This window comes from Protopterus annectens, chromosome 12.part0 (assembly GCF_019279795.1).
Source record: "Protopterus annectens isolate FY-2018-M chromosome 12.part0, PAN1.0, whole genome shotgun sequence".
Classification (NCBI taxonomy): domain Eukaryota; kingdom Metazoa; phylum Chordata; order Ceratodontiformes; family Protopteridae; genus Protopterus; species Protopterus annectens.
This window is the reverse complement of record NC_056746.1, coordinates 403,370,068-403,397,787: the sequence shown is the minus strand read 5'-3', so window position 1 is coordinate 403,397,787 and position 27,720 is coordinate 403,370,068. Positions and strand designations below refer to the sequence as shown.

General features: G+C 38.1%; 1 protein-coding gene across 1 annotated transcript in view; it reads left to right on the top strand.

Annotated features, from left to right (window-relative positions):
- The window catches only part of DNAH3 (dynein axonemal heavy chain 3), a 2,217,123-nt gene that overhangs the window by 701,519 nt on the left and 1,487,884 nt on the right, over positions 1-27,720 (top strand). The window contains exon 8 of the mRNA XM_044089509.1: positions 12,839-12,964. Coding sequence (XP_043945444.1) covers positions 12,839-12,964 — 126 coding nt within the window. The remainder of the gene's footprint in view (positions 1-12,838; positions 12,965-27,720) is intronic.

The following is a 27,720-nucleotide window of genomic DNA, read 5'->3' as shown; positions in this document are numbered from 1 at the left end:
CACTAGAGAGAGGTCAGCCTTTGTGACTCCTTTCGGATTGTATGAGTTCACAAAGATGCCATTTGGGATGAAAAATGCCCCAGCGACTTTCAAGAGGCTGGTAGATTGTATCCTAGCAGGAGCAGGAGATTATGCCCTTGCTCACCTTGATGATATTGCCATCTACAGCTATTCATGGCAAGAGTACCCTCAGCATGTCAGGGAGATGCTGGACAGACTTCAGAAGGCAGGGTTGACCATTAAGCCCAGTAAATGTCAGGTGGGTATGGCAGAGGTCTCCTACCTGGGACATAGAGTGGGGAGTGGTAAAATCAGGCCAGAACCTGCCAAAGTGGAAGCCATTCAGGCATGGCCTGCCCCTTTTATCAAAAAGCAGGTAAGGGATTCTTAGGAACAGCAGGGTACTATAGAAAGTTTGTCCTTGATTATAGTACCATAGCTGCTCCCCTCACAGACCTGATAAGGAAAAACAGCCCAGATAAGGTGATGTGGACCACAACATGTGAGCAGACATTCCAGAACATTAAAGGAGCTTTGGGAGGACCCCTTGTGTTAGCCAGTCCAGATTACAGCAAATAATTTGTTGTGCAGGTGGACACTTCAAAATGTGGGGTGGAGAATGTACTTAGCCAGGTTTCCTTAGAGGGAGAAGAGCAGCCAGTGGTATATCTCAGCCACAGACTCCAACCCTGGGAGGAATGTTATGCAGTTGTAGAAAAGGCATGTCTAGCCATAGTATGAGCACTGCAAAAACTTCAGCCTTATCTGTATGGAAGGAAATTCACTGTAGTTACAGACCACAATCCTTTAACATGGCTACATAGAGCCAGCCGGAAAAATGCCAAGATATAAAGGTGGAGCATAGGATTTCAGTCATATGATATGACAGTACAACACCGTAATTGGGTCAGCAATGTTAACATAGATGGGCTCTCAAGACAAGGAATCGGGTAACATATTCCCAGATAGTCTTATTTCTCTCAAGCCGCATTTCTCAAGGGTCACTTGAAAAACTAGCTTGAGTCTTCAAAGTGGAGGAGAGATGTGATGATAGGAAGTCCTGCCAACCATGCCAGGGAGAAGTAGGGCAGTGGATGTATGACTTGTGTCAGCATAGCTAGCTGGAGTTTTGTAAATAATTATATGTCATTTGTATATCAAGTTGATTTGTGCAGATGCTTGTGCTGAAAATATATTATGTGAGCTCATGTTAATTGTAAAAAAATGTATCAACAGTGCACCTTGCTGAAATGAAAAGAAATGTGCCTTTATTATGGTATCTGAATTAAATGTATGTGTTTTAATAGATGACAGTGGCACAGCAATGGTTAACCAACTGGCTTATTTTAAGAAAAATAAGGGAAATGTAAATGAGCTGTTAAATCATTGAATGGCACCCCACATTACTGAGTAGGACCAGCGCTGTTGGGTCTTGGATTCAGCCTTTGTGGATTAGCTCAGTGAAAAGAGGGGAGTCCTCCAGGCTCTGCCATAAACATTTGGATGTGTACTGCTGCCGTCTATATTCACTTCCTGTTTCAGCTTCAAAGGGGAATACTGTGGGAATGTAGAGTCAGGTGACCTGATGGTCATTTTGGAAGTCATCTTGACTTATTATATTTTACAGGGACGAAACCACAAGACACAGCGGAATGCCACTTGTAAAACCACAGTAAAAACACTGTAAACAAGATCATGATTCCACAAATATCATGAAACTGTCAGCTACGATAAAAAAGCCTTTATTCCACAATAATAGTAAGAACTGGTTAAGTGCTTTCATCTACAGGTAGTAGACTTCCTCAGAACACTCTACAATTAAAAAGCTGGGTTTAAATACATAAATTCCTCCAATCAGATTACATGAGTAATTGTAGTCAATTGTCATTTAAAGTTCTCAGTGCAGTAATAACTTATATACACATTTTTCCTAATACAATACTGCTAAAATCCAATAAAATCACTTACTCTTAAAATATGCATGTAATGTAAATACCTTTTCACTAATTTATTTTCACTTCTAATACTGGTTTAATGGAAATACTTTCCTTAATACCAGGATAAACAGTTGCATTTAACAATATTTGCCATTTTATCTCCTTCTCACCCAGTTTTACCTTTATGTTTCCACCCCTAGGGTTTGATTTTACATGCTCTAAAATGGCAAACTTAAAACTATCACAACTTGGGCTTCCGACTAAATGTCTATACAGTGCATTTTTTTGTGTCTTTCTTACTTATGCAATAAAAGTGGTCATAAATCCGATTGCATAAACATCTGTCGGTTTTTCCCACACAGTAACAAGGACATCTGATGCATTTAGCCAGATATTTCACATACTGGGTCCGACAGTTACCCTTCTTAAATCTAATCTCAGTTTGATTGACATCCCCCAATGTTAAGCTCCTGTCTTCCAGTATAGCAAAGCATTGGTTACATTTTCCACACTTACTAGTACCCCCTACCACACCCTTCTCATTGTTGACTATAAGCCCACCTTCAAATTTGCTTTTTAAATTCCAGCCTGCTTTAAATACAAATAATGGCTTTTCCCCTAGTTTCTCCGCTACCATAGCATCACTTCTCAAAATATTCCAATTTTTACCTATAATTTCTTGTATGTCTTTACTCTGTTTACTATACTGTACTATACATGCTCTTTTGTAATTCTTAATGGGTTTACTTGTAATCAATCCACTAGTGGCATTGAAATTTGTAACACCTAATAAGGGTACATATTTTTTGCCCCATTCTTTCTGGACATAACTACTGATATACTGGGATATAGTAGCACTTATTACAGAATTTATGGACATAGTTTTAAGCCATAATTATATTTATTTCCAAGGAGAATATTATAAACAAACTAGGGGCGTAGCTATGGGGGCAGCTTGTGCCCCTATATACGCTAACCTTGTTCTTCTAGATTGGGAAGAGGAGTATTTATTTAAACATGTACTGTTTAAGTATGTTAGTTGCTATGTAAGATATTTGGACGACATTTTTATTTTATAGAATGGCACTATAGAGGAGATGGACATTTTTTTAATGACTTAAACATGGCTAGTGAATATCTTAAGTTTACCCATAGCTTTAGTAAAGTAGGAATTCCATATTTGGGCTCTTACATTTATTCAACCCCAGCAGGGTTTAAATCTAAGATCTACAGAAAAGATACTTTTAGTAATGCCTATCTAGACTATTCAAGTTGCCATCCCATGGGGCAGAAGCGGAGCATTTTTAAAGGACAGTGCATCCGTGCAGCACGTATGACGTCTGACTGTCATGAAATGGTGCAGGAGTTAAAAAACATTAGTGAGATGTTTAGAAGACGGGGCTACCCCTCTAGACTCATAAGTGATATCAGTAGAAAAAATGGGGCAAAAAGAGATTACATTTAAGAAGGGTAACTGTCGGACCCAACATGTGATATATCTGGCTAAATGCATCAGATATCCTTGTTACTATGTGGGAAAAACTGACAGATGTTTAAGAAATCGGATTTATGACCACTTTTATTGCATAAGTAAGAAAGACACAAAAAATGCACTGTATAGACATTTAGTTGGAAGCCCAAGTTGTGATGGTTTTAAGTTTGCCATTTTAGAGCATGTAAAATAAAACCCTTGAGGTGGAAACATAAAGGTAAAACTGGGTGAGAAGGAGATAAAATGGCAGATATTGTTAAATGCAACTGTTTATCCTGGTATTAATGAAAGTATTTCCATTAAACCAGTATTAGAAGCAAAAATAAATTAGTGAAAAAGTATTTATATTAGGTGCATATTTTACGAGTAAGTAATTTTATTGGATTTTAGCAGTATTGTATTAAGAGAAATGTATATAAGTTATTACTGCACTGAGCACTTTAAATGACAATTGACTACAATTAATCATGTAATCTGATTGGAGGAATTTATGTATTTAAACCCAGCTTTTTTAATTGTAGAGTGTTCTGAGGAAGTCTACTACATGTAGATGAAAGCGCTTAACCATTTCTTACTATTACTGTGGAATAAAGGCTTTTTTATCGTAGCTGATAGTTTCATGATATTTGTCAAACCGTGATCTTGTTTACAGCGATATTTTACAGGGAGTAATCTCAGAGGAAAGAATATTCTGTTTGGTAGCCCGACTAGAAAGACTGCTCACATATTTCATCTTGCTTGCTTGCTCAATTAAGTAACTTAATGAGGCAACAGTAAAATTATCTTAGATTTAGTCAGGAATGTAGTGAAGCTTAGTTTAGATGTTGTTCTTCTTTCAGCTTTTCCTGGTTAGGGGTCGCCACAGTGGAACTCCGGTCCACTAATGATTGGCAGTAGATTTTTTTTACGGGGGCCGAAGTGCCAGCTCGACACCCAAACTTCAATGAAGGCACACCCATTCTACGCATGTCTTTCGAACGCCACTCAACCGCGGGGAGGACATGCAGACTCCACACAGAAGGCTCTCCAGCCGAGAATCAAACAGGAGAACCTCTTGCTGTGAGGCAACAATGCTACCGCTGCACCACCGCGGCTTTTAGAAACTTAGTTTAGATTTTGTTTTTCTTTGTCTGAGTCTGTCCTTCAATGTTCTTTTCAATATTTCCTGTGATTTGAACTCAGTGGTTTACTGTGAATATATATTCAATATTTTCATGTTCTTTTATTATTTAAATACATTATTTTATTATTTAAATACATTAAAAACTTGTATTGTGGGTGGTTCTTAGTATTTAACCTTTGAGAATACTTATATTTATTTGGTGACACTGTGTGGGCCACTGCCTCGCCTCTAAGTAGCCAATATGAGACAGAGAATAGTTGGAGTTTTTTTGTGTCTGTCCATATAAGACAAAAAATAATCAGCCCTGCCAGGCTTGAACACAGAGCCCTGTACACTACAGTCAGAGCAATGTACCACTACACCAACACAATTATTTGGTGCATAAACAAATGGGTGTAGCAGGTCTTACCCCATGTGCAGGCTAGCCATAATTGGATGGGAGCTTGCAGCTCAGCACATTTTACCCATCTCTCCCTTAAGGCAACATATGAAGTGTCTTGTGGCAGTGGCTCTACCTTATAGTCTGGGCAAAGGTGGTAGAGTGGGTAATCTATGCCAGCCTTTCCCAGGTGTGTGCGTGTGTGCACATGCGCGTCTACTTAGAGGCGATCTCTGCTTGACTTACAAAGCCATGTCTGACCCAGCTCTGTTAGAAGTGCTACATCTAAAGAAATCCCAATCCCTCCGCACCACACGCTCTGTAGACCTCAATCTTATTATTACCACAATCAACAGAACATGCTGGAGGGACAGGTTCATAACCCAGAGACTGCCCATGCTATGGAATAGACTTCACATACATGTCAAGCAGAACACCTCACTGGCCCTCTTCAAGAGAAATTTTGATGAGTGGATGGGAAATAAAAAATTCACCCCGGGGATCACTCCAGTGGCTCTGCTCAACGGAGGCACTGGGAACTAAGGTTGGGTGGCATGATGCCAGGGTAATCCTATGGACTAGGCTTGTAAAGGCTCCAGGGCCATTAGTCTAGTACAAACCTATGAACCTATGTTTATTACCAAAGGTGGTCTGGGAGTCCACAGCTTGTTCATTGCTTTTACTGCCTTTATCAGGGTCATCAACTCCTTGAGGTTTGTGTGATTTTTCTTGAAGTGAGGATCCCAAATCCCCTTAAAATCTGATCCCTTTGGAAAACAGCTGGGTCAGCAAATGGATTCCTAAGGAGGCATTTATGGGAATCGGGTACCTTATGCAGCCTATCAGGTGACTTAGATGCAGGAGGCTGAGAATCTGGAGAAGCACAAGCTGAATTCAATGAGTCCCTGAAAATCCCAGTTACTGCAGGTACTACCAGGAGTCTGAGGGGTCTGAGGTATTTCATATTTAAGAGGTCCTAGTATTTTTTCTGTGCCTCTGAAACCTCCCTTCCCTCCAATTTAAAGAACTTTTTCATTTTATTAATTGTATCAGAAAATGAAATTTGCTCATTAAGTGAGTCAGAAAATATATCCTTCATTGACTCAGGCACATAAGGGATTAAAGAAGAGATTTGTGAAATATAATTCAGACTTATCTCCTCAGTATCGGAGAGTACCTCCTCTCCAGAGGACAAGGGGAAACTTTTCCTCTTTGAATGAGAAAACATATGGGTTGAAGATTAAAAAGACTGGAAAGCCTTGAAGAGACCCTGAAGAAAGTTATATGAATCATCTTGTGAACTCTTCAAAGTGACTGGAGTTGGGGTGGGCATGTTTAATCTTTTTTGTGTGTCTTTGTCTAGGGCGACTCTAGCAGAATAATCTTGGAAGACTGACATGTCCAGACTTCAACTTCTTGTACCAATAGCTGAGGAAAACTGTCCTTACTTTCAGTCAGCATGAAGAAGAGTTCTTCCTTCTTGACTGAAGCCTGATATCTGGTCTTAGTGGATGTGCTGGAATCCTGGCATTTAGTGGCTTACCATGGAGACTGTGAGTCCCACTACTGCTACCAATACAGTATATGATGGGTATCACTATGTGTCATCCCCACACTTAAGGCAACATACATCCATTCAGAGAGATGACAATTGTAGACTCCCTGAGCAAATCCCAGAGAAACCCTTATGAATGGATGTTACACCTGGGGACTTCCAAGAGATTGTTTGCTTGTAGGTAACACTCCTAGTAGATGTGTTTGCTTCCATTCACAGATGCACAAGTTTTGTGCTAGCATTTTTTGCAAAGAGGCTTGAAGAACAGAAACCTTTTTTTCGTCATGCATTCCTTTATGCCTACCACCTTTCCCTTGATTACCAGAGGCTTATTAAAGGTAAAGATGAGCTCTCCAAAGACACTTCTGATAACATCCTTTTAGCCCAAACAGTATTGGTTATCCCTTCTCATACATTTGGCCAGTAGCAATTGTTAAAATCGTTCCTCACAGAGTGGACATACATACACAGGCCAAGGAATCTCCCATGTGCTCTAACATTCTGAACGTACACCTAATGCAATGGACGATGGATTTTGATTCCATTTAGGCAACGTTTTACAGAGGACATGCAAAATGTTATAAATGAGGGTAAAAAACGTGCTACTAGAAAATCATGTTTAGCCAGAGTCAGTACCATAACAGAGGCAAGGATCTGCCATGACCTGTCACAGATGGAGGATCTGGTTCTTTTCACGTACCTGTGTGAATTGTTCAGATTTGACCTGCCTTACACTTTTATCAATGTACATCCTTTGGCCATTTCTAGTCTGCATGTCCTCCCTGTGCTTGCGTGGGTTTCCTCTGGTTGCTCCAGTTTCCTCCCACGTTCCAAAGACATGCAGCAGGTGGATTAGAAACTCAGAATAGGCCATAGTTGTGAGTGTATGTGTGAGTGTGTGGTGTCGAAGAACTACCATGTCAGGGCTAGTCACCTGGTGGTGTAAGCCTTGGCTGTAGATGATTGTCACTGTTGAAGTGACACCCTGACCCCAATGTACAGAAATGGGAAAAAGATGTTTCATGCTGATATTTGGCCAGGTAGTAATAAATGTATCTCCATTTCCAGTCTGTTAAAATTAAAGGCTTTAAGAAGATAAAGCAAGTTTCCCTTTTTTTTTTTTTTTTGGGGGGGGGGGGGCACTGGCTCAATTTTGACACTTTGATTGGCTGCTGAGGAGTGAACTCTTACAAAAATTCTTAGCCCTACTTCCTTGGTGAAACAAAACGAAAGCGCTTATCTTATTTTAAATAATTTTTATTAAAAAGGTTTTTTAACTGTCCTACCTATTGCACAGCATTTTCTGGAAATTTGCATCTTGTTGTTCTGAAAAGACTGGGGTTTGTAAGCTCTTGAACTTTTGTGGCTTTTAATTCAGTTTGTAGTTTTGTTGCTTTTCTAGCTTGTGAACAAATGGGTTCTGAAAGTGATTCATCACAGATACAGATATCAGTGAGACTCTCCCTCTCCTTCAAGGAATTCTTTCTTATCCAGCAGATCAGATTTCTCTTAACACCTACCCACCATGCCCCTGTCGTTCAGCATCTGCTCCTCAGGGGGGTGACAGAAGCTGTTCCTCCCCTAAGATAGAGAAGGATTTTATTCAAGCATGTTTCTGGTGCCAGACAAAGAAGCTTCATGGGGACCAATTCTAGATCTTTCCTTTTTAAACCAGTTTGTGACCGTTCCAAAGTTTAAAAAGTTACCTCTTCACAACTTGCTGCCTTTCATCCCCCATTTTATGTTTTTCGGTGATCCTAGATTTGAAAGATGCTGATCATCACATCACTATAGCTCCAGATTTCAAATATTTTTAAGATTTGCAGTGTTTCAGTGTTTATAAAGTGTCTACTTCCAGTGATACCTTATCGTTGACTGCAAATTATTCACATTTTCTTTATTTAAACGAGTTTCCTATCTTTGCAGAGTCTTTTTAAAGTGTCAGAAATTTGTCTCTTGGATGAGAGATCCCTTGGACAGAATGGAGTTTCAGGAGAACATCCAAAAATCTTGTTTAACTCATTCTCACAGGATTGTTTTCCTGGGGTGTCTCCTAGACAGTTCAAAAAGCTTTTCTTCTGCAGTAATATAGTAGATCAAGATCTATTCCTGAGGATTTCCAGTCAAACAAAAGTCTCATCAAGGGGATTTCTTTGCATAATATGATTTATGGTGTCTATGATTCTCATGATTCCTTTTGCAAGACTCCGTGTGAGAAAAATTCCATGGTACTTAAAATTTGTATGGTCCCAGCATCAACATGCCCTGACATTCCAGATTACAGTTTTGAGATTTGTGAGAAGGGAAATTCTTTAGTGGAAAGGCCAAATTTGTCTGAATCAAGTTCTCCTATTTTCCCTTCCAGCTTAGCATAGTTTGCAACAACATAAACCTCAGACTTTACTTGGGAGCATTGCCCAATAGGGTAAAAGTGCAAGTGTTTTGGAAAAGGAAAAAACAGACCAAAACATATAAATATAAAAGAGATGTTGGCAGTCATAGATGCTGTCAACTCTTTCAATTATCTGTGATCCCCACACCTGCTACAAGTGGTTACAGACAGTTCTGTGGTGATGTGGTACATGAACAAGAAGGAACCAGATTTTATCCTCTGTGCAGACTAGACATGGTTGCCTTGGGATATTGTTTTTCAGCCTGTCTCTCTACATGTATCTTACATCCCATCAGAGCCAGATTTTGTGGCAGACAGTCTGAGAAGGACCAAGACAGATCCTTTTAACTGGATACTGAATCAGGGGCTCTTCCAGGAACTGATGCAGCTGTGGTGAACACTTTGGATAGATCTTTTTGCCTCCAGTCACAGCAGTCAGTTGGCATAATTCTGATCCAGAACTCCATCCAAAGAAGCCTTGAAAACAGATGCCTTTTCTTTCCTTGAACAAGAATGTTCCTATTATTCAGGGCCATTCTTTAGATTCAGAAGGATTCTTCAAAGATCATTCTGGTGCTTCCATTCTAGCCCAGGCAACATTGGTTTTCCCTTCTTTAGAAAATGGCCAAGGTCACCTACTCACACAAGACAGGGGTGTTTAATGCATCCCAACTCCAAACTTGAGCTTACTGCTTGGATGATAGGTTCTTGTTACTAATTGGACACCTATTTCCCAAGGACATGCAGCAGTTCTTAAAGAAGATAAGAAAGCCCTCTACTAGAAATTATTACATTAGCAAATGGAAATGATTTTCTAGTTGGATCCTTTTAAGGCTAGCTTTTCACTGGTTCTACATTAATTATTCTCTGGAGTGTCTTACTCCTCCATTAAGGTACACCTGTTGGCCATTTCAGCATATCTGCTCATGGATGCCTCTCTTTCAATGCATTCACATATGAAAATGTTTTTGAAAGAGGTCTTGCATATCAAGCATTTAAAAAAACAGGTGGCTCTTTCATGGGATCTTAATTTTGTTTTGGAAAAAATAACTCAACTCCATTTGCACCAGCTTATTAGGTTGACTTGAGGTTCTTAACATGGAAAACAGTGCTGCTGATTGCTCTGACTTCTGCAAGAAGAGTATCTGAGGTGTTTGGTAGATCAACCTTATGTCATTTTCTACAAAGATAAGGTTTCTTTAAGAACTAATCTGTTCTTCATGCTAAAGTAGTATCAGAGATTACTTTGATCCAAGCTATCCATCTCCCTGTCTTCTTTCCAGAAAGTGAAGAAGAAGGCATACTGCATTCTTTGGAGACAATTCAGATATTATCTTGACAGAACTAAAACTTTCAGGAACTCCGATTGGTTGTTCATTTCTTGTTATGATAATAAGAAGGGGCAACCTGTGTGAAAGTACACTATTGTTCTCATGTTAACATCACAAAGGCAATTCTAGGTAGGGTCAAGGCTCACTCTACCAGGGCCTTGGCTTCATCTGTGTTTTTTTGGAAAGGGTTAGATTCTAGAAACATTCTAGAAGCAGCAACTTGGTCCCTCATGTACACCTTTACAAAGCACAACATACTATATCCCTTCTCCTGTTCAAGGTCAGGCTTTGCTAGGACTATTCTCTTGGGGTTCCTGGACTCAAATCCATTCTCCTCCCAGCCATATTAAGATATGGTAGTCTACCCATACTGCTAAGATTACTACAGCAGTGGTCAAATGATGAGCATAGTGCAGCTGTGTAAGTACAATTACCATAACAGTGGATGCTCAAATGACCCCAGCTGCATTAGTCACTCCACTCCTCTACCCCCAGTTTTGTATGTTTTTATTTCCAGTGTGAGGACCTTTGTTTATTTTCCTAGTGCTGACCTTTTCAGGGCTCTAGCCTACCTTTCTCTGCTGGCATGACAGTTCCAAAGGGCTTTGCATCTTATTAATGTAAAGAGGACAAAGCCCCACCCATGTCCTTGATTTCAACAAAATGGGTCAGTGTCAACCAGTGTTTCTCAATGGGTCTATATTAGATGATCGACATCATATGATCAAACGTCGGAAAGGTCGAAAGTGAAAGTCAATGGCTTTTCACGTACAGAATGGGAAATTGTGCGTTCTCGGAGTTGGTATATTTAAGTAGGGGGGTGTGGGGAGTGCAGCCCCCCACTTGGGTTTGCAGGGGGGCTTGCCCCCTTGCTCAGAGTGGTAAGGTACGTTTATTTATTTATTTTTTTAATTTTATTATATAGTCGATGTTTCGAACTTTGCTCATATGAGTTTGCTCATGTGAGGTTCGAAGTTTTGAAACTTCGACTATATAATATAGACCCTTTCTCAATCTACTGTAGAGTATAAGACAGAGAATATCACGGAGAAAACACCAGTTCATCATAGGGCAATGTGGAGGATGTAATATATAAATAGGCAATGAAATTTGTTCTCCCTTTAATGGACTCCTCAATTGTTTGCCACACTAAGAGCAGGCCTCAAGCCTCTATTACATTGCATATAGTCACCTTTTTATTAAATTCCATAATAAAAAAATCCAGAATATGACAGAATGAAACATAAAGTGCATAATTATAGTGCGGTGTAATTATTTGCTCACAGAAGTCAATTCTTGTGCAAATACAGTCATTTAAGTGCATTGCATTAGAAACAGAATCGGCCAAGTGAGGGATATGTAAAGGCCCAATGACAAGCGATACTGACTTGGAGTATGTTTTTAAATGTGTCCTAAGCTGCATTTGTTAGTTCTTGAATAGCTTGCTGGATCAAATACTAGTATGCAGATGATTACTAAGTTACTTGTTACAGATTTTTGGTGCGGAATTGTATTTTTGATTTCCATTGTTTCATTTTTTTTTACTGTGACCTTTTGATTGTTTTAGCTCTATTATTTGTATATTTATGTATGCCAGCTGTTTATAAAACTATGAAAAGTGATCCTAACATCTCAAACTCAGATTTTTATGGTATAGAGACCCTTCTTGCACTCTAAGAATCGGCCTGATTATTCAGGATTCAGCTGTACCATCAAGTGCTGTGTGTTTGCTTCTTTGCCTGTCAGTCCTTCACCAGCTCTCAACATATCTCTCATCCTGCAAACATTGAAAATAGGAACAAAGGCCCTTGAAAAATAAAAACACTAAACTAAAAATCTGGATATCTAATTAGCATAAAATTTGAATACCAAATAGCACATAATTCTTCATAAGGAGAGACAAAAACACCTGCAGGCAAAGGTTGAACAAATCCATGACAATTTATAATAATTCTAAGTCTTCTTTTTTGGATAATTCTTTCTACTTCCAACAGGAATGTAGGATATTACTCAGAAACATGTTTAAAAACAGAGAGCAACAAAAATAATGGAAAAATGTAAACACATTATGAAAGATGCAGTGTAAAATCTGTAGACTTTAATGAACTGTATCACAAAATTCTACCATACAAGGTAATTTATTTTTGCTTCAGGAAAAAGGGGGATGTAAGATGTATGTCCTTTGTCTTCTAATTATTGCCGCCACTAGTGTGTTGGTCATCTAGTATGGTTTTCTGTGTACCTGACAGCTTCAAAAATCACATATGATGAGGGTGATTGAGAAAATGGTGTGAAGGGGTAAATTAAGCCTGAAAATAGGAACTTACCTCCAAAAATATGGACATCCTAAATCCGGCCTGAAAATAGGAACATTCCACAGAAATACAGACAACTGAAAAGTCTGACTGTCATTGTGTTGAACCACAAAACAAACTTATTTCATTTTCAAAGAAAAAATACCAGTTTTATGATATTATAAATGAAGTTTTGGAGAATTGATTATTTTATAATATCTGTATTTGGGTGTCAGGACAACTATGCTATAATGAGTCATTTTTACTTTCTTGCATTATCCTTGAATCATTCATTTTGCTGTAGGATTTATTGTTTGGCCTTTCTATTTGTTCAGGTTTGGTGACTTACGATTCATCCATTTAACAGATTTGGCTTCAGATACCCTGCCCCTGCTTCCTGTAGAATTTGAGGATCTCATTCGAAAGCAGTGTAAGGAGACTCAAAACATTCTCAAAAACAAGTGAGTGCCAAGAGTGTGAACTGTAGAAAATGTGTTCCTTTTCAGAAACAGAATACTTATTTTGTTAAATCTAGTAAAGAGGACTAATAAGAGAAACAGATAGAGCGTTTTATTGACTTGTTTCTTGCTAAATGTTTGCAGTGTCATGATTTCTGTTACTAAAGGAATAGTCAATACTTAGCTGTGGTTAACTCAGTATTTATCCGTGAGTGCTGGAATTAGGTTGGAGAGTGAATCCCAAGAGGTGTAATGGAAGCACAAGTAATAAAATGCAGAATAATATTAGTGTTGAGTATTGCCATTAGCCCTTGGCCACAAGTTTATTTTTGAAGTTGGTGTGTTTTCTGCTCCCATTTACATTTTGTGGATGTATAAAGTACTGAAAAATATTGTATGCAGTCCTTTAAATGGGACTCAGTGTGTGCTACTCTTACATGGCTCTGAGGGACTGATGTTCATAGATGTGAAAACTTACTGACGGCCAGGCAGCCGTATGGGACCATAGCAGAAGTGCAGCAGACAAGGAGCAAAAGATCACACACTGTGTATGTATGATATGTAGCTGGAAATTTCACTTTGTAGATAGAAAACCACCCATTTTTTGATAACCCTCAGTTACAACAAGGTGTGTATGCTGCTCACAAATATCCACATTCCATCTCGGAACACAGCAATAAGGGATGGGAGATGTGTAATAAACCCCTTATCTTAACAGGGCACCCTCCTCTATGCCCCCCTCAGCCCATACCTCCTGCCTAACCAGTACCCTAAGCACTATTTTCCGAGGAGACTTCAACAACCCCACCATTGAATGGGAGACTTATAAATCTTCATGTATGCCCAGATATTTCTGGATTTCAACAGTACAAACTCTCAAGACCAGTTAGTTCGCACTGCAAATACAGGCAATAAAATCCTAGACTTGATCCTTTACAGTATAGGTCAGTTTGCTCCTCACCAACTGTAACTTCCTCCCTGGTCAAACTGGACCCCAAATCAGTCACATTTACCTTAAGACTGAAGCTGGAAGCATTTTACAATACCTTGGTATTCACTGATTATGTCAAGACTAATCTGCTATAACTGTTAGATGTTGTTGTTGTCTTTCGGCTTCTCCCGGTTAGGTGGAACTCGAGTCTGCTAATGATTGGCAGTAGATTTTCATGATGCCGAGTTGCCAGCTCGATGCCCATCCTTCAACGAAGGCATGCCCATTCACGCATGTCTTTCGGAAAGCCACTCGACTGCGGGGAGGACATGCAGACTCCACACAGAAGGCATTGCCCGCACACTAGCTGAGAATTGAACGGGAGAACCTCTTGCTGTGAGGCAATAACGCTACCGCTGCACTACCGTGGATTGCTGTTATAACTGTTAGATGACCTAGCTAAATTCAAAAGCCCCTTCCATCTTGATGACCTCACTGTTTATGTGAAATTCTTCACTGCCAAGTTCTCTGCACATATAAATAGCAGTAAAAATGTCTCTCTCTCCCTCAGAAGTAAATACAATACCAACTTTAAAAATAAACCCCTGTGGTGGAAGCCTGATATAATATAATAGAATAGAATAGAATAGAATAAAAGAAAAAACTCAATGCATGCAAAAATTGATTTATCTATAAAGATGCAAATAATGCTAAATGAAACAAGGACTTCCAGACCCTGATAGAATCAAGCAAGGCGAGATATGAAGTCAAAATAGCCACCCAGTCAAAGTATAACCAGAAAGCCTTCTTTATGTTAAGTGTCAGAAACAATACCTAGCACTGCGCAGAGCTGTTAGTAAAGGATATCATATACTCAGACCTAGAGGACAAAGCTAATCTACCAGAGGACAAATTTAGTTCAAACATCTCCCTGCCTCCCTTCCTGTAGTCTCAAGTTATATAATTGCACCCCCCCCCCAATCTCCCAAGAGAAAGTCATCAAGTTGTTATCCAAGGCCAAGAATACTACTTCTGTATGGCTACCTTCTGGTCAGTTTGAATCCCCCTACAGAGGTTATTCAGTATCACCCACCAAACAAGCTTCATGCCAGCTGAATGGAGGACACCAACAGTCACCCCCTTGCACAAAGGTGGGACGTCAACAGATCCACACAATTATAGAACTGTAAGCCGACCAGCCTCATCTATAGGTCTAAGGATAGTATCACTATGGAACTGATAAATAAGGACATGGGTAACCTACAAATCCCTGCCTGCTTAACCTTGTCACCTTCTTTGAAATGGTTCTTCAAACAATGAATGAGGGCAGATTGGTACACACTGTATATCTAGATCTTGAAAAGGCATTTGACACTGTCCTATATTCAGACATTGCAGAAAAATTCTGTCAGCGAAAAGAAAATCATTATATAAATTGCTGTATAGCAAACTGGATCACAAATAAAACCCTGGAAAAGACAAGTCACTTGCAGTGTACCCCAGGGTTCAGTCCTCAAGCCACATCTCTTTGGCATTTACTTCTCAGACATCAAACTAAATGCTAAGGGTTTATGTCTGTCCAAGTTTGCAGATGACTGTAAACTTGCTGCCATCATAAACCCTTCAGATGATACTAAAATCCTCCAAGCGGGCCCTTCCCAAACAGATACCCGGTAGCAAACCATGGACTAAAAGTAAATGCTAAGAAATATATAATTGCATTCTTTAGCAAACATGACCTCTGTTGTAACTGTCACATTTACAACTTACCTCTGAAAGTCTTTCCCATATTCGAGGATCTGGAAACCTATGTTAACAGAAAACTGTCTTTTGATCACCATGTAATGTGTTGTAAAGAAATCCTTTTTCATTGTACAGCTTATATATAAAGGTAAAGCATCCATGTCCATGGATTTAATCATTCCAATGAACCCTGCTCTCATCAGGCCAGTCATTGAATATAATACCCAATTTGATATGTACCTGTCTAAATACTTATCACAAATGGAGTGACCACAAAGCTTTCTCACTAAAAAAATCAAGAAACTAATTCAGAGTATCTATGTAGACCATCCCAAAGCCTTGTCCCTCTTCTCAGAATCATACAGGCTACTAAGAAGTGACCTCTGCCTCACATACAGAACCTCAACCGACACTATTCTCTCAGACTTATTAACATACACAAGTCCAGTGGTGACACGACCACCTGCTCAAAAGATTTCATCCTCTTTTGCAACATAAATAGAATGTGTTGAAGGGATATTTATGTATCACAGAGACTGTCTCAAATTAATTCCTGGTTTAGCACCTATGTCCCTCATGGATTGGGAAAAAGAGTAAATATCCCAACAGATCCTTGTTCTGTGCACCTCTGGGATATTCATATGCAAAATATAATGGCTAAAACTACCATGGAAGCTAGGCTTCTTAAGATCCTTACAGATCAATAGTCTAGAAAACACCTGTGAATCTATATGCTACTATTACCTCCCTTTGACAAGGGGTGGATCTTGCACTATGGGTATGTAGCTGTAAAAGTGTGAAAGAAAGATAGTTTGTGTAAGCTGTCTGCAAGCTGCACATAAAATATATCTTGCATACACAAATATAACCCCTTACTGTCTCCCATGATCCGGAAGTAGGAGTAGGTCAGATCCAGAAGGTGCACCTGTGGTTTTAGTCACTTAGTTTGAATGTTCTGTACAACGTAAGCTGTAATCACCTTAAGGAATTCAGCAGAACATTGCAGTGCTACATATTCTGGGGATAATGAAAATGCTGGCACATCAGGTTTATTTCTCATTCTGCCTTCATGGTAGGGAGCAATTCATGTATACTTTTGAAAGAATAGGGGGTCATTTTAATTGTACGTAAACAAAGCAATCCAGGATCTGTGGTGCTCCCATATGTGGGAGAGTGCTGTTTTCTAAACACATTTAATAAAATATCACTTAAGATGCATGCATACATACATTAAGAGAAAAAAACATATTAACATTTTTTCCCATTTACATACATTATACATTTCATATTTTTTCTTTATAACAACTGCTTTTCTGTCCAACATTGCATAAATCACTCAGTTCCTTCCTTCCCTTAAACCCTACACTTCCTCTTGAACATTATTCTCCATGTATTTTTACCACAAATTTAATTTATTCCAATATACTTTGCTCCTTCCCTTTTCTAAATATCCTTCTTCCAGTTATTGTATCTGTTTTGCAATATTTAATACTCCAAATATAGTGATTTAGATTTTGATTTCCATTTTCTAGTAATTACTTTTTTGGCAGCCAGCAGAATTAAACTGAATAAGGCCTCAATGTGTCTGGGCAATTCAGATCCTGTGTCTGAGCTCAAAAGAATAATTTCCTTAGTTACAGCCATTTGCTCCCCAATATTTTTGACAGAGTATTCAGTAGGGCATTTTCTCAATCTGCCAAATCACTGCATTCCCAAAAAACATGGTCCCGGTTAGCTCTTTCTTCTCCAGCACACCTCCAACATTTTGTATTTACCTGATGAAAAATTATTTGAAGTCTGTTTGGGGTGTAAAAATATCTATGCAAACACTTCCAAGTAAAAGTCCTAAACCTTCTTGACTTTGTTTGCATACATGGGAGCCATACATATGTCATCCCATTGTTCTATTGTAAAGTACTTTTCCAGTCCCTCTTCCCAATCTTTTCTAATCTCCTCTGATTAAGTCTTATAGTTATCATGCAATATTGTATATGCCATACTAACTATCCCCATTTTAACAGTAGCTTCTGTTCTAGATTTGACTAAAAACTCTAAAAGAGCAAGTCTTTCACTTATGACTCCCCTATCTCTTTCTCTTTGCTTTTACTCGAATATCATTCCCTGATAAGAAAGGCAATCTCTAACATGCAGTCCAAATTACTTGGCCTCATCCCACTCACTTATCTTTCCCAGGTTAGTTATTTGCTCCCAATACTCTGATTCCTTTGCCAGCTTTCTCCAGTAAATTCCAGTCCTCTCTTGCCTATTTTCTGTACCACCTACTTGCAGTCATCCCTATTAGCAAAATGTACTTTCTCCATTTATGTGTTGGCTTAGTTCTAAGAATATTTTCTGCAACTTCTGCAACTAACAAAGTTTTCGTCTTCTCTTAATTAACATATCTGACTGGTATCTACCTAAACTGTCTACATATATTACTCTCTTTGCAGTTAGTACCTATGCTATTAAATGCATCTTTGTTGGCTATGTCATGATGTTACTCTGATTTTTTTTTTATTTTAAACATTGCTATATTCCTTGTAAATAACTTAATGCTAGCCAAATTGCTCAAACATATTGCTACTGCATTCTCAAAATACTGTACTTTTGCCTTGTATATATTCATATTCTATATTTCTCTCTGTTTTTGTACTAAGTATCTTAAAACTTGAATTGTTAGGTTTTTCTTATTTTTTAGTTACTTGCCTGGAGCTTTTCTCCTCGGGTCTCCATTGATAAAGGGCTCTCTCGGCCCAATCGGACCAACCCGGTTAACAAATGTAAAACTAAATATTTATGAAATAATAGTATGTATGTATGTATGGTAGCTTGTATATATCCATATTCTATATTTCTCTCTGTTTTTGTACTGTTAAGTATCTTAAAACTTGAATTGTTAGGTTTTTCTTATTTTTTAGTTACTTGCCTGGAGCTTTTCTCCTCAGGTCTCCATTGATAAAGGGCTCTCTGGGCCCAATCGGACCACCCCAGTTAACAAATGTAAAACTAAATATTTATGAAATAATAGTATGTATGGTGGCTGTTATTCTCCTATATATGTCCTTTCATATTATTTTCCAGATTCAGGATCTTGAATTTCTTCAATTTCTTCAGGAAAAGAAGAATCCCTCTATCTTTTACCAGAAACTACTTTATAAGAATGATTAATAGCCTGGCTTAATCCCTTAGCCAGACCAAGTAAACTACTCTTGTATAAGAAAATTTGAGAAGGAGTAGATACATGTTTAGTTTTCTACTTATTTTTGACAATAAAAGTGGGGCCAACAGTCTTCCCTGTTCCCTCTCCCATGATTGTCAAGAGTGTCTCTCCCATGCCCACTGATTGGACCCCAAAAGCCACAGAGGATGTGGCTAACCCCTTGTCTGTGATGGCTGCAGGTGCTATACTACAGGGATCCAAGGTAAAAGATGAGTGGTCTGAAGTACAAGTAATAAGTAAAGCAATGACCAAATTTGAGTCACCTACCTGCAGCTGAGGCAAATTGCTAGCCTGCTGTGATGGCAAAGGCTGTTAGCTTAATTTTTTACTTTTGTGACTTTTTTGGAAGAAGAACCGATAGTAGGACCATCAGTTTGTTCCATAGTCAAGCTGAAAATGGTGCCTCTTTCCCAGGGAAAACAAGCAGCAAAGGGTGATAACTTAAATATCTTTAAAAGCCACTTTTTCACATAAAAACACAGCAAAAAGTACTTTAAAACACTTTTCCAACCCCCAAAAGTAAAAGAAACATACTTTCTCCACAGAAAAAATGTTTTTTCATTACTTTATATAACTTTTAAACCAAAAGGAAAAAAGAGCGCTCTTGTTTAAAAGTACAATAGAGTTTCATGACAGTTTCTTTTATATGATCCAAATGGGTTCTAAATATCATTATTATTCTCACATGAAGGGACGGATACAAGGGTTTCTCCTCAGATTTCTGATCCATACTAATAGGAGAGCTCAGTTTCTGATTCTCCCTGTGAGAGTTTCACTTTCTCTGAGACTATTTATTGAATGTGCCAGTGTTTTCAATGTGAGAAAGCTGAGGTTTCTCAGTCCCTTAGAAAATATTATGAGCTATCACAGAAGGAATTTCCAGAGCCTTCACCCATTCCTCCAGTTTCAGCTTTGGAGGATGTGCTAATACCTGTAATGTTCCCTGATAGTTAACCAGCTTCCCCTAAAACAGCAGATAGGATGTGTAAAATTCCTCAGTTTTTTTGAGGTTGTGTACCCTCTTCCGAAACCTAACCCAGCAGCTATAGCTTCAGTTAACCCTACTGCTGCTAAGCATTGAGTTAATTCCAGTCCAACTCTTTCTGATAAGGATGGTAAAAATTATTGATAAATATTGGGGGGTGCATACTTTTGCAACTGATTTTCAGAATTTTGAATGGTCAGGCAAATATGTTAAAAAGTTTTTTCTGACTAATTGTGAAAGAATAAGGAATGTTTTGTGTGCAGTTTCTTCTTGTGAGGAAAAAGCTGCTTTTAATAATTTAGTTTCTTCTAGTGCAGAAGTCACTACTCATTGTTTGCAGTGTGTGTATGGCTCAGTTGATACTTCTTCAAGGGCTATGGCCACTGGTACTATTGTGTTCTCAAACCCTCCTAGATGATGTTAAAATTAGATTTTAAATTCCTCTTTGGATAGACCTAGTTTTTGGCCCTTCTGCTGCAGAGGTGATAAAAAAGAATGATGAAAGGGGTAAGCTGATACAGGAAATCTCTAAGATTTTTTAGCCCTCCTTTTATTTATTTTATTTATTTATTTAACATTTGTTTACCAGAAAAGTCCGACTTGAAACAAGCCAATTTTCAGCAGAAGCCCGGGGAGAAACACTCCAGACGCATGTCTTTGTAACATGGGAGGAAACTGTCACGAATGTAGGGAGGACATGCAGACTCTGCACAGAAGGCACTCCAGCCAAGAATCGAACCGGAAAACCTCTTGCTGTGAGGTGACAACGCAAACTGCTGTACCAATGCACCATCCATTTTTTTGCAAACTTTTCCAAATTTTCTATGGGATTCTCTGTCCCCACACCCAGTTTGGGGAAAAAAAAACAAAATAAACAGTCTCAATAAAATGCAGGCAAACAGATGTTTAATAAGAAGTGGCAAGGGGGTTCCAAAAAGAATTCTGGAATCTGACAAAACCAAAGACAGTCCAACAGGTCAGAATGACTAATTAAGGGACCTTGTCCCCCTTCCTACCCTGGCATCACCATTTCTCTTCCAGAAAGTCTGAATCTCTGCTTTTCTCTTTAGCAACAGATAGTTTGAGACAATTGTGTTCTAAATATAATTCTCCAAGGTTACAGATGACAATAGGAGGAAATTCCTCCTTTCCAGAGGTTAATCGTTCATCTATCAAACAAAAACAGTATTTTATTTCCACCAGTCCTTTATCACATGCTGTCCCAGGGTGTGATAGAACCAGTTTCTCCTTCCCTGGCAGGGAATCTTTTTTATTAATGAATGTTTTCAGAAAGAAAATGCTTGGTGATCAGTTCTGGATCTTTCTTTTCTGTAACTATTTGTGATAGTGCTCAAATTTAAAACAATGTCACTTCACAACCTGTTCCCTTTTCTTCCTCATTCAAGTTTCTAGGTAACATTAGATTAAAAAGATGCTTATCATCACATTCGTATTCTTCCAGACTTCAGGCATTTCTTAAGGTTTTGTGTATCTGAATCACATTATCAGTGCTCTGCTTTATCCTTTGGATGATCCACTACACCAAGAATGTTCACAGTGTGTATCTCCATTTATAGTTCATTGCAGGTTACAGGTTATCCACATTTTGCAGAGTCTTTTTTAAAGTGTTAGGAATCTTTCAGTTGTCTGAGAGATCTCTTACGCAAGCTGGGATTCCAAGAGAACATTCACCAGATACTGTATCACCCAGAGAAAACACCAGCTCTGAAAAACATCATTCACCCCTATATTAACCTGCAATCTTTACGCTCCTCCAATAAGATCTTAGCTCAAACTACCAAAGCCAATAATTCTGCTGGGGATTCTCTATTCTCAAACTTTGTAGGTAAAATGTGGAACTCCCTACCGACCATGCTCACCTCAGAACCCTCACTCCTACAATTCAAAAAAAAGGTTAAACCCCATCTCAATACTCTCTGGCAATGTCCCTGTTCCAAACCTGATTAAACACTATCATTTACCCTTCTCTTACCTCACTATCCTTAACCGCTTTTTAACAAGGCGCCTTTGTAACTGACCTATGTTTTTTTTTTATATGCTGCTGTTGTTTTTTTTTTTTTACCCAAGATGTGATGTATCTTTATATTGTATTTAGAACTCAACTATCTTCCTTTTTTTTGCATTAACAATGTTCATATGTCTGTTATGTACTTGGAGCTTTTCTCCCCGGGCCTCCGCTGAAAATGGACATGTATCCAGTCGGACTCTCCCGGTTAACAAATGTAAAATAAAATAAAATAAAAAATAATAAATAAATAAGTCTTTTAGTCTGCTTCATGCAGGATTGTGTTTCTGGGGTGTCAGCTAGACACCTCAGTTCAAAGAGCTTTTCTTCCATGGAAAAAATATCTTTATATTTTCCACTCAGACTTTGGTCACTGTGAAGGAATACCACATGATTTTGGGTCTCATGGTGTCTATGATTCTCATAATACCCCTTGCAAGATATGAGAAAAATATAATGTTATTTGATGTCTTTTTGGTCCCTGCACTAACATCCTTTGTCTTTTCAAATCCCAGTGTTGGGGTTTGTCAGAAGAGAAATGATTTGATGGAAACAGGAAATAGCCTTAAATCTGGGTTCCCCTTCTCTCTCCCTATTCTAAAGCAGTCAGTCACCACAGATGCCTTGGACTTTCCTTGGGGAGCACCAAGGACAGATACCAGCACATAAATATAAAAGAGATGCTTGCCATGGTCAAGGCATTCAACTCTGAATAATCTTTGGTCCCCAGGACCTCTTCTGTTTGTTACAGACAATACCACAATCGTGGTACATCAGCAAACAAGGGGGAACCAGGTTGTACCCCTTTGCAGACTAGCCATGTTAGCTTGGGATTTAGCGTCACAACACAGTCTCACTCTACAAGCATCCTACATTCCATCAGAGCAAAATTTTGCAGTAGACAAGTTTAGCAGTGACACAAAGGCAGACCTCATGAATGGAAACTAAATCAGTTTTTTTTTCAAGATTTGATCCATCTGTAGAGAGCCCCTCAAGTAGGCCTGTTTGTCTCCTATCTGAACAATTAGCTGGCAAAATTCTACTCCAGGACTCTATGCAAGAAGTCCTGGAAGACAGATGCCGTTTCTTTTCCTTGGACAGGAATGTTTCTGTATGCTTTTCCACTCTTTCCACGGATATCCAGGATACTTCTGAAGATTCAGAAGGAATCCTCCAAGATCATTATGGTGACTTCCTTCTCATCCAGACAGCCATGTTTTTCCCTTGTTTTGAAAATGGCCAGGAGCAATTACCACATGCTTCCTCACAGACCAGATTTACTCACACAAGAACAGGGATGCTTGAAACACACTGACCATAATCAACTTCATTTGATTCACAAGATGATAGGGTCTTAATTCCCTTTAGGCATCTGTTTACTGAGGATGTGCAGCAGGTACTAATGGAGGAAAGAAAGCCTGCTACTAGAAAATCATATATTACTAAATTGAAAAGGTTTTCTAGTGGCACCAACAATGTTACCAGCACCCACTCAGGGCTAATTATTCCCTGGTTTTATAATATTTCTGTAAGCTAGTATCCTATGGATTTTCTTACGACTCTGTCATGGTTCATTTATTGGCCATTTCAGCATCCTCTTTCAATGTATTCTCATGTCAGAACATTTTTGAAAGAGGTTTTGTGTAAGAGGCCTCCAAGAAAAACAGTGACCTGTCCTTGGCATCTTAATTTTGTGTTAGGGAAGCTAATGATTGCTCCATTTTAACTAGCTAACATCTGACTTGAGGTTCTTAACAAGTAAAATAATTTTACTGATTGCTTTAACCTCAGCAAGATGGATATCTGAGTTGCAAGATCTTATGGTGAGTCAACCCAATGCCATTTTCCACAGAGACAGAATTTCTTTGAGAACTAATCTTTCTTTTATGCCTGAAGTGGTATCAAAGTTTACTTTAAACCAAACTATCCATCTCACTGTTTTCTTTCCTGAATCTAGAAATGAGGGAGAAAGGATATTCCATACCTTGGATGTCAACAGACATCTCAGGTACTGTCTTGACAGAACTAAATCTTTCAGATCTTCAGATCAATTGTTTGTTTCTTGTGAAGGTAAGAAGAAGGGACAGCCTATACATACATACATACAAATGTTTCAAGCACGGGCATTAAAGCCCTTCTAGCTTGCCAATATGCTAAAACACTTGTTCCCATAATAAATGTCCAGGCTGTTCTTAAAAATATCTAAACTAGTACTTGCTTTAATGTAATTTGATACGTCTGTTCCAAGCATCAGCTACTCTGTCAGAGAACCAATTAGTACACTTCTCATTCCTATTGAATCTTCCACATAAGTTATCTGATGATTCTCTAGTACTTTTCATAACCCCAAACATTCCCAGAGGTAGTTGTCCCTTAATGCGCTATATACCTGAATAAGATCTCCTCTTAAATATCTGTAAGAGACACTGTACAAGTTCAGATATTTTAGTCTTTCATAATAATTTAGATTTTCTCACCCATGGATGCCCTTAGTATATTTCCGCTGTACTCTTTCCAGTTTATTCATGCTTGTTTTCCTATAGGGTTTCCATATTGTTATTCCATACTCAAGTTTTGGTCTAATGTAACTAACAAACAATGACTTCATTATGTTTAATTTCCTAGACTTTATAAATCTTTTTATACAATCTGTAGTTCTATAACTATCATTAGCCAATTGGTTGATATGATTAGAAAAGCTCATAGCTGAATCTACCTATATACCCAGGTCCTTAAATGAGTCTACAGTTTCTTTCAATCACTGTGTGCTGTATTAAATATTCACCTTTCAGTTTATGTCTCCCAAATATCATATGCTTAGTTTTTGATGTATTTATCAACATATTATTCTCCTGTGCCCAAATGGTCAATTTAGTCAAATTATTTTGCAGACATGCCTTATCTGTAACACTTGTAATCAGTTTGCACAATTTCAGGTCATCAGCATATAGACTGTAGAACACCTCAGATGAAAAAATAAGGTCTGAAAGATACAATCTAAACAAGTAAGGGCCTAGTACAGAGCCCTGTGGGACACCTTGACTGTAACAAAGAATTTCACCTGTCCAGTTGGTGTGTGATACTTGCCATGTCCTATTTGTAAGCCATGCAGCTATCCATCTTATCAGCAGTACATAAATACTTAGTTGTACTAATTTATTGATCAGTGTTTTGTGCATGACCCTGTCAAATGCTGAAGTTAAATCTATATAAATCACATCACAGCACAATTTTTCATTCATAGCTGTTATTATATTGCTATAGAATAGAACATCATGTTACAGGTGGTAATAGATCTATTTTCAACATATGCATGCTGATATATGGTTTCAAGTCCCAACCCTATCCAGTTCTGACAATAACTTATCCAGTATTACCTTCTCCATTATTTTTCCACAACATGAAAGTAGACTTAAGGGTCTATATGATTCTGGGTTTGTCCTACTCCCCTTGAAGACAGGTTTAATAAGTGCATGTCTCCAATCTTGAGGAATCTCCCCATATTTATATGACCTAGTGAATAATAAATGTAATGGCAGTGTAAGTTTTTGCTTAAGTGTTCTCAGGTCATTGTTACTTATTCCGTCTCCTCCCTATGCTTTGTTTGGATCCAGTTTACACAGTTCTTTTTTAATATAATCTAATTTGATTCCAGTATCTGGGGTTACCTGGATGTCAGTAGGACAATGTACCATCCATTTTGTGGAGCCAAACTGTTTTGCGTAAGATTTTGTAAATATATCTATAATCTGTTGTGTCTGAGAGTAAATTTTAGAATCTGCACAGTTTATCAATTTGTGTATCTTTACTCCTTCCACATCTTATGTATCTATAAAACGGTTTCCTATTATGATCAATATCTTTATATGAATTTTCTTCAAATTTTTCTTGAGCTTGTCTAACACTGTGCTTAATCTGTTTGTCCAGCTCATTTATTTCAGTTTTCAAAGTTTGTAGTTCGACCTATCTTCCATTTCTTATATTTTTTGTCTCTCACCTTAATCAGGTATCTTGTTCTTATGGAAATATAACCCCCCCCCATGTTGCGTGCCTAGATCCTGATGTTAAACATTTTTTTGACTTTTTTGAACTCAAAACAATTTCTCTTTCAAAACTTTTCACATTCCATCTGCAGTTTTTCCACTGAAGACCTCACTCCAGTTAGTTTTATATAGTAACTGTTTTGCTTCCCTATAATCTGTAATTAACCTTCTGTGCATTGGCTTAGATTTCAGTTTGGCAGAATTATCTAGCAACAAATTAACCTTTATAACCCCATGATCAATGCACATCAATGGTGGTAAAACTTGACTTGAAGTTACAGTAATTTCTTTGGGAACACAAACAATATCTAGTATATTCCATCCCCTGGTAGTTTTTTTACAGTCTGAAGCATTTGTTGTTCCTGAATATACTCTGTGAATAATTTCTTTACTAACATTGTTGAATCAATATTATTGTAGTCTGTTTCTGGTAAATTTAAGTCCCCAGCTAATATTATTCTTCCCTCCTGTGTTTCATATAAGAAATTTATGAATTCCTCTAAGTCATCTGCACTTGACTTTGGTGGTCTGTACACTCCAAAAATTGTTATATGTTCCAGGGTTGTCTTTATTGTCACAGTTACACAGTCTATAGTATTGGTGTTAACATCTAATAATCACAAGTCTCATAGCTATCTTTAATCCGTATCATAACACCTCCATATGATTTTTTTTGTTAGAATGTCTGTTACAGTAAAAACATTTATACCCTGACAGTACTGGTTTCCAGTCATTGTTCTTTAACCATGTTAACCATGTTTCACAAACTATAACAACATCAATCTTGTGGGAACATAGCACATTTTCTAATAAAAAACTTTATTATTAATGCTCCTAGCATTAACAACCATCAAAGATGCATCAAATGTTGCTATCTGTGAACTGTCAAATATTGCAAAATATCTGCTGCAAAAATTTTCTTCCCTGATCTAGACAAATGCACATCATCCTGTCTGAACACGTGTGACCAAAAGAAGGCTTGGATGCTCTACACATTTCCATTTTTTAAAACAGGACATTTTTTTCCATGTAGGTGTTTATACAAAAAAATCTTTTCATTCACATTAACCTGACTATCCTTTCTCTAGGTGATTTGTGAAAAATATGTCCTAACACTAGTACAAGTTATACTATCTAGGAGGGCTGTCAGTTCCCGACTAACAGTCAGAGAATCCTTGTTGGTGACATCATTTGCACCAACATGAATAAAAACAGATCAATACTTCCTTACATTACGGCATTCCAAGGCTTGTTCCTGGCAAGCATAACACTATTCGAAGTACATTATCTTCTCTGCAAATATAAGTATCGGTTCCTCTAATAACTGAATCTCCATTTACAAGAATATCTTTGCTGACCATCTCTGAAGAATCTTCAGCTTCTAATACAGTCATTTCTGCTCTATCAATTATTATGAAGGATAGATCTTCAACACTATTAGTCTTATTAATTCCACTGTTTTCATTGCGTATTAAATTCTCATCCAGCTGGCATTGTAAATCCTCAGCTTGAGCCATGTAGTCAACATCTGTCTTTCTCTTCTTTTTTCTTACAGTAATGTTCTTCAATCCTTCCACGTTCAGTTTTGATTTCTTCCTTTTCATCCGCCCCTTGCCTCTTTTTTCTACCTTTTCCATTGGAAAGATGATGCCTTTTTCTGTAGACTGAGGATTTTTGGATAGACAGATATCTTCATTCCCTGTCACCAGTGTGTTACATAACAAAGCAGAATCCTTTTTACTATGTATTCTCTTTCCTTTACAATCATTAGTCATTTTCTTTTTCTTCCTTGTTATTTGTTGAGAACTTCT